Here is a 15,047-nt window from a genome sequence, read left to right on the forward strand (position 1 = left end):
CTTGATCAACATCATTGCTTGAGGGTTATCTTTACCACTATATTGTATAACTAATTCACCTTGACCAACTGCTCCTAAATTTAAACTTTCGTAAACCCAAACTACGGTGTGGCTACGATGTGGTCCGACCACATACTTCAATTATGTGGCCCCTCTTTAAATGGTGACACGTCATATAAAGTAGGAGAAAATCTAAAAACCAATTTTACTACATAACTGTTTGTTTTTTTTTATCTTTTTTAACTTACTACTTTTTCTCAAAAAGTAGAGCGGTTGAGGGGAATTTGGAGGGGCAGATATTTTAGTTAGGTATGTGTCAAAAAATAAAGAGGGGTCACGGCCCGACCACATCGTAGCTGGGGCGCCCAAACTATCACATTTATGCTGGATTGACCCGTTTCTTTTGGATAACGTCTTAAATAAACACAAATCGATTTCCTCCATATTCTATTCAAGAAAACATTAACGGATGAACAATCAACAATATGAAAAACTCCAAACAAAATCATATTACAACATCAATTTCACTACCTTAAGTAATAACAAAACAACACCAATAGAATTATTCCTCGAACTCATGAGAAAAACACCAAAAAATACCCAAATGAATCATGTTGACGTATATATCAAATCACAACTATTAATCATATTAAATTACATACATATGAATCATACCAATTTCCTAAATCAAGTATCATAGCATAACTATCACTCAAGTTCCATAAAAAATTTATTCCCTAATTAAACCCTAACTACATATCACAAAGTTTCAACTCAATCAACACCTCCAATTGAAACCTTATGCAACTCCTATATAACATCATATTCAACCCAACAAATTTATTCAAAACCTAAAACGAAATCATAAAATCAATAAAAGGTTTACATCTCATACCTTGAGTTAGTTAATTGATGAAAATCGACCAAAACACCACCGGTAGAACCTCCACAATAACTAGATCAAACACTTTAAGACTATGCACCAAAAACGGCCTAAGACCTCATCAATTTCGCCATGCAAAATTGTATTTGCATCTAGAGGAAGAAGAAGAGGAAAGAAAAAAGAAAATGGAGAAATTATTTATGTTCGTGTTTTGGAACAAATCTGCGACGACCAATGGTTTAGTGTCTGACACCAATCTATTGGTCGTTTTGACCGTGTTGACAAGGTCAAGCGCCCAACGGTTTGGCGTCTGCGGAAATTTGTTGGGACGCCTAACCTGTTGGCGTCTGACGCCAAATGGCTTGGCGTTTTCACTATCAATCTTGGATCCCCGCTAAGCTTCAACGTTGAATTTCGATGACGTGTCATGGGTTAAAAGTTGAATCTTGGAGGACAACTAGACTAAGGGAAAAAAAATTGTTTCCTTAGTGCGGGAGCCTTTTTGAACTAGCAGTTTCTTGGACGTAGTATTTAGGAAGATATGACGTCAATTAACAACGAGATAACCCCAGTTTTCCCATTGACTAATAATTGTCAAATGAGAACTCTTCAGATCTTAACAGATAGTTTTGTTAGTTAATCATATTATTTGCACAGAATCAACTATCCTTAATCATAACAAAAAAGTTTTTTCTCATCATCGACAAAGCAACCAACAAAAATCCTTTGATTTGCACCCATAATTTTATCCGTGCAAAGCATATTAATGTTTACATACCATAGTAGAATTTGTTTCGTCATTACCTACATCTTGATGATCTAGCTTATTTTATGAAATACGGATTTATGTAGTTTTCTGAATAGGATATTAGGTTAATCAATAAAGACTTATAGATCACGATCAACAATGATAATCAACAACAATTAATGATTCATTATTTTTTGAATGTATAAAAATACGGATTTATTGATTTTTATCATCATGTCCAGTGCTATTCAACTCGAATTTATCACGAGTGAGGTAGTCAAGGTATTCATAGTCAATTTGATATTTACTTATGGACCTTACGGTTATTATCGATCATCAACATCAAAAAACATGCATCATCATCATTAACAACAACATTCATCTTTTCTATCTCCACTTTTACTAGCGATTTTCACAGAGAAATTCTCTAGGTTCCAAAAAAACTATACATTATTTTGGAAAAGAAGAAAACAAAATTTTCGTTTTAAATACTCTGATTGGTCAAACATCCGTTGAATAACTGGGGTTATCTCGTTGTTAGGTGACGTCCTATCTTCCTAAATCCTACGTCTACGAACCGAGAGAAAAATTTTCCTAGACTAAGAGCATCGCCAATGGTAACTTGGTGTGCATCTTTTGTGGAAGTTGTTTTGTCTGATTTCCTCTAAGAGAACTTCTAAGATTAGAAGATAGCTTTGAGGATGTCTACATAACTACCAACCACATCATCTTTGCTTTCTCCCTTCACGCTCCCATTGGAGGCGATTTATTTAGTTAAATCATTGAAAATCTGTGTGGCCTTATATTTACATGTACTTGGCTAGTTTGGGCTTAGTGTGGTTAATTGGGGCCTGATACTAAAAAACAAAAAGGGTCATTAATCTGTATAAACCCCTTATTCAACTATTGTAGTTAATGGCTAATTTTCCCCTGATTGATTAGCGTTAATTTAGTTGATTAGTAGTAAAAATATTGTGTTAGATGTGAAATTAACTTGTGTTAATGAATCATCAAGACATGAAAAGAATTTAAATTTTTTTTAAGAACACCAACCAAAAATCGGTTTATGTTAACATTGGTATCAACCGATTGTAACTCCAAAAACATACATAATTTTTTTGAAATTTGCTTTTACCCAAAATCGGTTTATATGGACATAAAAATCAACCGATTATCCATAATCGGTTTATACGGACATGAACATAAACCGATTCTGGGTAAATTTTTTCTTTTTGATCGTATTATGTGTTATTAAACATCAGATAAAACTAACATTATACTCGAGTATAAAATTATACTCGTTTTCAATTTTTAATTCGAGTATAAATTATACTCGTTTTCAAATTGGGTGCCAAATTCATACGCATTTTCAATTCGGGTATAAATTATTTTTACCTGCACTCGAACTGAAATCGAGTATGATTTCATACTCATTATGTGATCGAGTATTAACTGGAAAAAAATGGGTTAACCAGAATCAGTTTATGTGATGTTTCAATAATCCGATTCTAGCAAAAAAAATACAGAAAAGTTGGTATTTCTCATAATCGGTTTATATGTGAGGCACATAAAGACCGATTCTTGATTTCTATACAAATCCAAACTTGGACCCAGAATCGTTTTATGTGTGAATTAGCATAAACCGATTGTAGTTGATGTTCATCACATCAACCCAGAATCGGTTTATGTATGCGTACAACAAAAATCAATTCCTGGTAACATCAACTACAATCGGTTTACGCTAATGCACACATAAACCGATTTTGGGTTTATTTTCAGAAAATTTGATGAAGAAATTTCGGAGATTCATGATTAAATCATTTTCTTAAAAGGAACAGATTAAAGAGATTTAACTCAATTACTTGAATTGTTTGTTTTCGAATTTTCTTTCAAAACCCCAAAAAAAATGAGAATTCAATTGTTGTTTGTGATTGATTAGGTTATAGTTTTTGATTTTGATGGAAATTGAAAAAAAATTGAGTTTGATTAAAGATTTTTGTATTTGTTATTGAGTGAGTATGATTTTGTATTTGGTTTAGAATGATTGAGGTTTTTTTAGAGGGTAATTTCGTATTTTCCCATATTTTAGACACCCCATATCCCTTTTTCTTGGTTGGTTGAAGAAATTCATAGGCATCAAATAAACACACTAGGCCCCAAACTAGCCATGTATATTTAGGACATTTCATATCTTATCGGAGATGGTCCAAGCCTAACGCCATCGATCGTCGTAGAAAGGAGAAAGTGCCTCGGGCGCCAAGTCCGCTTATAAAATAGTTTCCAAAAGCAACTTGTAAGAGCAGGAGAGAGAGAAGAGGTGCTTAACTCGAGTGTGTTGAAGAAAGGAAGGAGGAGTCTTCTCTGGCCGCTTCTTCTTTTCTTCACTGTGATGGAAGGCGGCCTAGGCGAAGAGATCACCACCACCACCTACATCATCGGTTCTTCTCCTCATCCTCTTTCTGATCCCCATCTTGATGGAGTAGAAGAAGAAGAAATCTTAACCGCCGGATCCCCAACTGAGTATCTAGGGATTCATGAAGAAGTAGCAGAAGAAGCAGCGGCGCCTACTGTACTCGATAACCCATCCTCCTCATCATCAGAGAACATCGCCCTTACTGATGAACTCCGAGATAAGATCATTAGACAGGCATGGCATCTTATATGACCTAAAATCAATTTGTTTTGCTTTTTTTTTTTCCTTCTAGTTCAATAGATGATGTCAAGATCAATTACACTTAATTCACTTCTAGAGTATATTTGAATGCTTAAAACACATGCTATTGTTAACAATTAACGGATTTGATAGAATCTTGATAGTGACTTGAGAAGATAAAAAGTACATCCACCTTCTGATTACAGATTTCCCTTTTTATTTTAAGTAATTAATGTGTTCAATTTTTGGTGTTACTGCAGGTAGAATATTATTTTAGTGATGAGAATCTGCCTACTGATAAGTTTCTGATGAAATTCTTGAAGAAAAACAAACAAGGGTTCAGTAAGTGCAAAACATCCTGCCTTTTGAATTTACATCAGATTCTGTTTAGTACACTACAAACATTTTTGTGTAGATCTTCATTGCATATCCAGAAAGTTGAATTGACTGTCATATCCAGAAAATTTGTATTACAGTAGTTGTTCAGTAAGGGGTTTACCTGTATTTTTACTTCTTCTGGATGTTATGAGTTGAAGACCATGAAGAAATAAACTATATATCTGACACTGGTCCGTTTAGTTGCTCAGCTTATTGCCGCTGGTGGCTTCACTTGTGGCAGGTTTTGATGTTTTTCTTACTCATCTGAGTGTCTTCCTTTATCTCTTTGTTTCCTTTATTTTCAAAACTTAAATTTCATGTTTTCTGGATCTAAGATTACTTCACAGTGATAAGTATTTATCTATTTGATGCTGTACAAATGAACAGTTCTTAATAAAGTAATAGAGTGATGAAGGTGATGAATTAAGCAGGTACTTAAGACAGGTTGTCCTGTCTAGTTGTTTCTCCTGGTGCAGCTTAAATGTAGCTGTGCTGAGCTTCTGGACAGGTCTGAATGACTTCTCAACAAACCGCTTTCTGATTCGCTCTCTATTCTCGTTTTGATTCACCACCTTTTCTTTTTCTATACTTCTATGCCTTCAGTATGCCACATGCTTTATAAATTCTTGCAGTCCCTTCTATGTTTGAAACTTAGCTCCAGCAGTAGTTTTCTATACTTCTGGATATGTCTGAATGACTTCTCAACAAACCGCTTTCTGATTTGCTATCTATTCTCGTTTTGATTCACCACTTTTTTCTTTTTCTATACTTCTATACCTTCAGTATGCCATGTGCTTTATAAATTCTTGCAGTCCCTTTCATGCGTAAAACCTAGTTGCAGCAGTAGTTTTCATCTGCTGGAATTTTGGCAGTGTCCAGGCATATAAAATTTGCATGTATTATTGTTTTTGCAACATTTAATTTGTATCAATGAGGTTCTGAAGAGATATTTGGTAATGCATTTTAATTTCTGCCAATGACATCTTGGTATTTTGCTAATTTCTATTGTGGTTTTCTGCTTAATGGATCTTCTATTGTGGTTTTCTGCTTGATGGATCTATATTGTGCTGATGATACATATGGCCTTATGACTCTTGCAGTCCCTGTTGGAGTTATTGCGTCGTTTAGGAAAATGAAAAAGCTTACACAAAACAATGAATTGGTGGTGGCTGCTCTCCGGGAGTCATCTCTGCTTGTGAGTTTGTTTCCATCTTATAAAAGAACTTAATGGCCTCCTTTTGCTTCTCTCTGTGAGAAGTTGTATTCGTCTTTTGATTAAAAGTTGTTTACAGATTTGACCCCCTGTATAATTTGTTTGCGAACTGTTGTCCTGCCATTCAGGTTGTAAGCTCAGATGGGAAGAAAGTAAAACGGGCTCGTCCTTTGCCTGTTATAGATGATGTCAAGGAGGCACAGGTATCTTTTGTTATTTTAGAAATCAGCCCTTTTCACTCGCCTTATAAATTAAAAGATTGTCTCTGATATTTAATTTGCAACTCTAGTCACGCACTGTTGTAGTAGAGAATTTGCCAGCGAATCAATCAACAGATAATCTTCAGAAAATTTTTGGCGATGCCGGAAAGTATGCCCTTTCAACGATTTTGATTCCTTTATTAGCGATTTGTACTGACAAACATTAACAACTGCTGTGCCTTACTGAATTATCAGTATAAAGAGTATCTGCATCCGGGATCCTCATGACATTGAATCAACAAAGAGCACCAAAGCAGAAACAACTGTCAGCGGAAAGGTATGGATATAACCGATTCATTTTCAATTTGTTGTTATTGTGATCTTTTACAGTTCAAAATACTGGAGTGTTTGCATTCTTTCATTGCCTTATTGAGGAAACTTTGTCAATCTAGTTTTGTATACTTAAGATTATAACATCGTGTTATATTGTGATACTGTGTATTAATAATATTAAATCTTGTTGGTTTTGGTTACTTATGCAGATGCATGCTCTTGTAGAGTATGAGACAGTGGAGGCAGCTGAGAAAGCTGTGAGTATCAAGTTTTTTGCTCCTTCAGTCCTGGAATGTAAAATATATGAATAAGTTGAGGGGAGAGTTTGGGGGAGGAACCCAATCATTATTCTTTTAAGCTTTTATAATTGTTTCCAGGTATCAACATTAAATGATGAAAAGAATTGGAGAAGTGGTATGAGGGTTGAAATTTTACTGAGTCGAATGGTAAGTATTTGTCCTCATTTCTTCTTTTTTCTGTTGCTCACTGGTTAGCGTGTAGTTTAGCTTACTAACTACTTTCTATACAGAGCAAGTATGGGTTACCAAAAAGAAGTGGGAAAGGCCCTGAACACCCTGAGAAGAACAATGACGCCCAAGTGGCTGAGCAGAACCGTAGTTCTCATGATCACCATAATGAGCAGCAACCTGGTGGTCAAGAGGTCAGTAGTTTTCTGTTCCCAAATTGTTGCTAATTATCGGTCCTTGCTGATGCTTATTTGACGCACAAAACATTTTCCTACCTCTCTATTTCAGTCAGAAGTCCTTTGAGTTCAAATTGGTAACCACTTACTGGTGGACTGCAGTAGAGTTGCCCTTCAGTAAGGGATTCTGCTTCTTAAAACAGAGTCTGCTATGATATGCGAGTAAACGAGAGAGATATTGTTGGTGTAATATATTAGATGAACTAGTAACTGCGAGAAGTCTTACAATTTGTTTTGACAGAATACAATATTTCTCTCAGGAGTACAATATGTGGTTCTCTACTTTACTTTTCTTCTGATGCTCATGATGACTACAGGAAGAAGAGCACTTACCAAGTGAGAAGCAGGGGCGAAAAAATCGCAATCGAGGCCGACCTAAGGCTCACAAACAGCACAATGGGAGTGGTTATGGTCATGGTACTTACAAAACCAGCCATCGACTTTCAATCATATTAGCTAATTGTAGTAATTAAAAGCTTAATATTTAGTATAAAATTTGTTGATTATATTTTGAATTCCTCTTCTACTTTCCAGGACATGGATATGCCCACTCTGCAACCGGAACTCAAGGTTTGAGTGTGAACAAGCCACCTCCTGGCCCGAAAATGCCGGATGGAACCAAGGGATTCACCATGGGCCGTGGTCGGCCTATAGTAGGGTAATATCATGCTATGTTTGAAATATGCAAGTTTATATGAAAAAGGAGAGAAGTATACAGGGAGGACAAAAAACTCGCACAAAGGAGAAGAAAAGAAAGGGATTATTTTTTTAAGATTAACATGTGTTAAGTATTTATCCATCTGTTAAGTATTGCAGCGTAAAGTGCATTTGTGGTTTTCGTTTTTTTGGATAGAGAACATGACACATTTGTCTTTTAGATTTACCAGTGTGTGCTAGTTTTTGTCCTCTCAAGTTCATGGAGTTCATAGAATTATGGTCTTGAATTCCGTCAGAGATGAAGTTTCTGATTCTCTAGGTACCAGTATTCTGGGTTAATCCATCCTCATTTGCAGAAATTGGCTTTACCGAGTACAACTGCATTTTCAGAAGGAAAAAATGAAATAATACAAGTCTCTTATTTTGGCCTTCCTTAACTAGATTTTCCCCAGACCCAGAGTACATTAATAATCTCATCATACTCTGGGATAATCTCATACTGCATGCATAGTCTTTTTCTTTTATTTTTTGTTTACCCGGTTTATACGGAAGAAAAAAGAAAAGAAAAAAACACTCGGATATTAATTGGTAAAGCCGGTCACTATTTTTCTAAAAATCAATATAAAATTTGTTAATAAGGACTCTGAGCTTTCACCAAAAATCTTTCGGAGATAAAACTGTCATTGTGAATACCCTTAATTTGGTATCACAACCAAATGAAAGAAACGATATATCAACAGATAGAATGAGATATAAACATAAAATCATTGCAAAATTAAGTGCAGTAAAGTAAAATAGAACACAATAATATACGTGGTTCGACAGAATGTCTACATCCACGGGTAAAAGAGAGTTAAGGTTTTCATTAATCCTTGCTCAGTTCCAACGGGACTTCATTACAAAAGAGGGAAGTGCAGAGAGTTTTTAGGTCGAGAGAGAAGACCAGAACTCCTCCTCTTTCAGACCTAATCGTCAGGCTTTTAAGGGGAAAATATCTTCCGCCAAATGACATGTTTATCCTTAACTTAATAATGAAGCAGGCTTGCAAATGATTCGGTGTGTGCTGTTGTACAATTATATCCAGCTGCGGCTTCTGATTGTCCTCCACGTGTCAATACAGATTATAGTGTATACAATTTGCCCCTTTTCTTGAGGGTTGTTGGTGAACAATCCTTGAGAAAAATCACTTCCACCTTGTTTGTCATTGCATCGGTTGTTGTTTCCTTTAGATGCCCCCTTGTCGAAAGGTTTTTGCGCTCTTCGTGGAAGAACTTCGGTAAAGAATATATTACGACAAAGTATTAATACTTGCCCCTATTCTTTACCGGAATTCAGAAACATCTCTTGCTTATCCTTGCTCCCCATTGAGGATTTCATGCCCCATTCTGAGTTATTTATCCTTCATCGTTCAATGCTTGTTTTCCTATTGGCAACGTGGAATCCATCTGTACGAATGGTCTTCGTTGGAGCACTTGGAAATTTTACGTTTCTTGGCTTGTTCTTTGTTGGCATCGAGTTGATAACACTCCATAACGTTAGCTTAGCTGTAGCAGCATTCAACAACCGTAATACAGGCAGTGGCATCGTCTCTTCCGTATAGCAATGTCGGCGGTATGTATACCATAGTGAAAACACGTCAACAGTAATGCCGCGTTCAGACCAACAGCTCGCACGTCCACCTTTCCATGAGAATTTTTACAACGAGGACCTCAGCGGATACAAGGCAATGGTGATGCTTCGTTCATGAAGAAGCACGAATAATGGATATAGGTAATCGAAGTGACAATGATTAATAAAAGTATGATAGGAATAAAGAATTCCGCCGTAGGTACTCTTCGGCAAGAAGCATGAAGTCTAGAAAGTAATATTTATCGATTCTTGTGGTATACAAGTATGAAGCTTGACCACTAATGAGCATAAAATATGCTCAATAAGGAATATGAAGTATAAGAGAGAGATACCACTCTCTTCCGTTAACAAGAAGTAATAAGAAGTAACTCCTGGTGGAGCAGCAACGGTAGCGTGTACAGCAGCATCATGAGTTATTCGCAACCGGTCCTCGGTTCGACCGTCTTCGGTATCAAAGTAGGCGAAAGTTCTTGGCCGACCTGAGTGATCTTCGTTACCCAACTCGAAAGTACTTCATAGCATCAGTTGCGCAGCAGCAAGGCACATCGTCAGTAATACGTGTAACAACAACAAGTGTCATATTCGTTCTTCGGACCATCTTCGCGATATCAATCTTGTATATGGCTTTGGGTAGGAAGCATAGTCACCATGAGCTTTTCCGCAACACTCCAGCGTTGCTTTATGAACCGCAAGAGGTTCTTTGCTCCCCCAGCTTTACTGCCTATGTCGTCGTCATATGACTTGGTGTCGTTGTCTTCGCTTTGTACCATTGTTGGTTTTTTGTTGTGATGACATTGTCTCGCCGTAGGTACGTAGCGGCATCATTAGTCGTGTGGTAGCATGTATGCCTCAGCATCAACGAATCTTCGTGGATTTATTGGAGGTTGCCCCAGTCGTTGAAGTGGAATTAATTCTTCCTTTTATGTGTATCTTAATTAATATAAGAGTCATCAATGTATGAACTAACTGACATTTTTAAATACACAACACAATGTTTTCATATATAAGTAAATCCATTAGCATAGAGGCAAGGTGAGTATTTGAACCTGTCACCCCGTTGGCTAATTTCGGGCCAGGAAATTACCGAACGGTGGGGGTTTGAAAATCTCCCGGAGACTTGGTGTAAAACTGAATGTATTGCAAACACCCGTTCCGCTGAGCTGCCAAAGGCATGTCATGTTGGGTATCTCTTTCTTATGGAAATCTTCCCCCTGGTCATAGACGCTTACGGGGGAGTCCAGAGAGATTGCGTGCAAGCGCTTTCCCCAGTATGATGGTTTGAGACCGGTGGTGCTTGCCCCGGTTCTCCATTGTGTGCATTAATATCAAAAAATATATGCAATTTGTGAGAGTGCGTCATTCAGAATGTAAGAAATGAATTGTCTTTGCAAAATATATGAAGTGTTATCATAGAAATGTATGCATATTTTAAAAATGTATCAAATGTATCAAATGCATATAAAAATGCAAGGAGTATAAGTGTTTGCAAACTCTTTAGTTAGGTGTGATGTATGTGTGCCCCCTTTTGGTTTTGGAAGCTGATGCCGAAGCTTGTGAAAGAAAAAGTAATTGCCCTGCTGCTGCCAATGGTTGCAAAGCTTATGTATTAGTGATACCTATGCTGATTTCACCAGCAATCAGCATAGGTAGCTCCGGCATCGGTCATGTGACATCTCTTCCGTTGGTGCGTACCAGCAGTTGTCCGTAGATTCTTGGTTTTGTTTACATCCAGCTCTATCGGTTTGCTTGCCTTCATCCTTACGCGCCCACAATCTACTTATGTTCGTCTTCATGCTCATGTGGTTCTTTGCTTGAGCTAAGGATCATATGTGGACCTTGTCGGGTTACTTGAATTCATTGACTTGTTGTGTAGTTTTACTGGCACAAATGTAAGTGCCCGATATTTCATGTATTATAATCAATAAGGTAAATTCATGGTATCAGTAATAACATCAGTGAATAAATGTCAACTTCTTTATGCAGTAGTAAACTTATTAAGAAATTTGTATGGCTTCTCGTGCCCCAGCCTTGCGTAGATTTATGAATTCATTGTCTCTGAGCATGAGTGTTTGGGACCATAGTGTCACTAAGGGATTACCTTGTGCTATGTTTGGGACATGTCACCCCGTTAGCCAATCCCGGGCCAGGGGACTACTGAACGGTGGGGGTCGAAAATCTCCCGGAGACGTGGTGTAAAACTGAATGTTTTGCAAACACCCGTTCCGCTGAGCTGCCAAAGGCATGTCATGTTGGGCATCTCTTTCTTATGGAAGCCTTCCCCCTGGTCGTACACTCATAGACGCTTATGGGGGAGTCCGGAGAGATTGCGTGTGAACGCTTTACCCAGTATGAAGATATGAGACCGGTGGTGCTTGCCCCGGTTCTCCATTTTATGCATTAGTATCCAAAAACGTATCCAATTTATGGAAATGTATGCATTATTCCGAATTGAAATGTATCAAATGCATATAACAATGTATGCTAATATAAACAAGATGCAAGGAGTCTGAATATTTGCAAACTCTTTAGTTGTGTGTATGCCCCCTTTTGGTTTCGGAAGGTGGTTCTTGAAGCTTGCGAAAGAAAAAGTATCTGCTCTAACGTAGGATGCTTAGGCTGTCGAATTTGAGCTGCCCCTTGAACTGTGCTTTTGAAATGATTGCCCCGACGAAGAATTTATTAACTTCTCCGTTGCTGTCACTTTTTCTCTATTGCAGTTGCCAAAAATCATGATTTGCTGGAGATCTGTAACAACCAGCACATGCTTCTGTGTGTATTGCCGTCGGGCATCTTTGAGTGAAAAAAGTTTCGAGGTTACAGTAGAAGGCTTGTTTACTTGGTATCCACGTGAGATATTTAATCTCATTGTATCACCCGCTCGTTTTAGGATCGGTCCAGGACAAGAAATTATTTTATTTCTTGTGCTTCAAGATACTTGTTAGTAATACCAACATTATGAAATTATTTAATTTCAATTAGCAACTTGAAAACCGCCAAAAAGACCTCGAGATTGAATTTTGTTTATTGATTGGGTTAAAATTATTAAACCCCAAGGACACTTTAGGAGTTTTAGGGAATCGAATTGTCATCATCATGTATCATCGGAATTTCACCGAAGCTATATTTTCGGAGTGGGGCCGACACCATATTGGCCAAGCTTTTTATGCTTCTCAGTAGTTAACTAGTGCGGTGTCTGGAGCAATAATCGTCTTCTTCAGCAAGCATCATGTCTGCGCTACTTCTCATTTATTGTACAGACGCCTTCGTCTTTGAATCGTCCTTGCAAAGCTTTGCACTCTCCATTGGATTATGCATCGTTGATGTCTTTGGAGCATCCCCACCGGATTTTGGATCATCGTCGTGAATGCGAGAGAGATATCTTCCTCTTTCTGTGGTAAGGGATATCTTCATTCACGAAGATCATATCTCTTTTTTAAGGGATATCTTCATTCATGAAGATATGAAGTTCAGGGAGATTGCTCCGTAAACATTGACCGTCCTGCTCGACCATCATATTCTGGATCATAGTTATGAACAGCAGAACCTTCGTTGGAGCCTTTGTCAACAGAGCCTTCGTTGTTGGAGCCTTCGTCAACAGAGCCTTCGTTGTTGGAGCCTTCGTCAACAGAGCCTTCGTTGTTGGAGCCCTCGTCAACAGGGCCTTCGTTGTTGGAGCAAAGCCTTTGTTGTTGGGACTTTCGTCAACAGAGCCTTCGTTGTTGGAGTCCTCGTCAACAGGGCCTTCGTTGCTGGAGCAAAGCCTTTGTTGTTTCGACCTTCCTCACCTGAGTCTTTGATGAATAGCAGAAGCTTCGTTGTTGGAGCCTTCGTCAACAGAGCCTTCATTGTTGGAGCCTTCGTCAACAGAGCCTTCGTTGTTGGAGCCTTCGTCAACAGATCCTTCGTTGTTGGAGCCTTCGTCAACATAGCCTTCGTTGTTGGAGCCTTCGTCAACAGAGCCTTCGTTGTTGGAGCCCTCGTCAACAGGGCCTTCGTTGTTGGAGCAAAGCCTTTGTTGTTGGGACTTTCGTCAACAGAGCCTTCGTTGTTGGAGTCCTCGTCAACAGGGCCTTCGTTGCTGGAGCAAAGCCTTTGTTGTTTCGACCTTCCTCACCTGAGTCTTTGATGAATAGCAGAAGCTTCGTTGTTGGAGCCTTCGTCAACAGAGCCTTCGTTGTTGGATCCTTCGTCAACAGAGCCTTCGTTGTTGGAGCCTTCGTCAACAGAGCCTTCGTTGTTGGAGCCTTCGTCAACAGAGCCTTCGTTGTTGGAGCCTTCGTCAACAGAGCCTTCGTTGTTGGAGCCCTCGTCAACAGGGCCTTCGTTGTTGGAGCAAAGCCTTTGTTGTTGGGACTTTCGTCAACAGAGCCTTCGTTGTTGGAGTCCTCGTCAACAGGGCCTTCGTTGCTGGAGCAAAGCCTTTGTTGTTTCGACCTTCCTCACCTGAGTCTTTGATGAATAGCAGAAGCTTCGTTGTTGGAGCCTTCGTCAACAGAGCCTTCGTTGTTGGATCCTTCGTCAACAGAGCCTTCGTTGTTGGAGCCTTCGTCAACAGAGCCTTCGTTGTTGGAGCTCTCGTCAACAGGGCCTTCGTTGTTGGAGCAAAGCCTTTGTTGTTGGGACTTTCGTCAACAGAGCCTTCGTTGTTGGAGTCCTCGTCAACAGGGCCTTCGTTGCTGGAGCAAAGCCTTTGTTGTTTGGACCTTCCTCACCTGAGTCTTCGATGAATAGCAGAAGCTTCGTTGTTGGAGATCAGCATTGTTATTAGGAATTTTGTGACAGCCTTGGGAGATCATCATCACTGGGATTTGTATCGTCGTACCAAGACTTTGGGTCATCATCTTTGGGCCTTAGATCATCGCCCTTGGATTTATACTGTTGCGGCCCTCGGGTTTGCACTATCGTTGTATTTCTGATGCTGCCAAAATTGATACTTGGGAGTCTTCGTATAACATCATTGCTTGAACTCTAGTTTAAATTATAGGACCGAAGATATATTATCGATTAGGCATCCTCTTTGGGTTACTGGTATCATCGTTGTCAGAATTTGGATCGTCGTCACCAAGAAATACACGACGTAAAAAAACAAAAATGGTCACTAAAGAGCAGAAGTATAAGAAAAAATTCCGAAGTATTCTTCGAATAAGAAGTATCGGTTCTCGAGTGAATCAATTCATAAGAAGTATGAAGGTTCGTTGAAGAATTATACTTGCTAAAAAGTATGCAGTACAATAAGAAGTATGAACTATATACCCAATTTGAAGTATGTACGTAATCATAACCAATTAGAAATATGAAACAATGAAAAATGCGGCTCTCCACTGCTGATAAGAGGCACTGCCTATCATCGTCGTTGGTCCTTGGATCGTTGTCCTTAAAGATTATCGTTGTTGATTGTTGTAGCAAGATTTGGGCTCATTGTCTTCGGAGAGCATCGTCATGGACTATGGCTTGTCATCTTCGCTCGTCGAACTGCGAGATTCTTCGTACGCCGGGTGAATATTGGATCATCGAATTATGAGATGCTTCGCACGTCGGGTTAATCTTGGATCATCAGTATCGAGCATCATATCATCGGTGTTGGGGAGTGGAACCAACTTCGTTGCTCCTTTGGTGTGTTGCTAGTGCTGTTCTACACTCGAGCTGGGCT

The 15,047-nt window shown here is 38.7% G+C and overlaps 1 protein-coding gene across 1 annotated transcript; it reads left to right on the plus strand.

Moving 5' to 3' along the window:
• Positions 1 to 3,919: 3,919 nt before the first annotated feature.
• LOC113295557 (la-related protein 6A-like) lies at positions 3,920 to 8,127 on the plus strand. The gene is made up of 11 exons (XM_026543889.1): positions 3,920 to 4,278; positions 4,545 to 4,626; positions 5,763 to 5,857; positions 6,004 to 6,078; positions 6,165 to 6,244; positions 6,331 to 6,412; positions 6,618 to 6,665; positions 6,786 to 6,854; positions 6,938 to 7,069; positions 7,429 to 7,528; positions 7,646 to 8,127. The coding sequence occupies exons 1-11, from the start codon at positions 4,021 to 4,023 to the stop codon at positions 7,771 to 7,773; spliced, it is 1,149 nt and encodes a 382-aa protein (XP_026399674.1). The 5' UTR covers positions 3,920 to 4,020; the 3' UTR covers positions 7,774 to 8,127.
• Positions 8,128 to 15,047: the final 6,920 nt, after the last annotated feature.

This window comes from Papaver somniferum, chromosome 1 (assembly GCF_003573695.1).
Source record: "Papaver somniferum cultivar HN1 chromosome 1, ASM357369v1, whole genome shotgun sequence".
In the NCBI taxonomy this organism is placed as follows: Eukaryota; Viridiplantae; Streptophyta; class Magnoliopsida; order Ranunculales; family Papaveraceae; genus Papaver; species Papaver somniferum.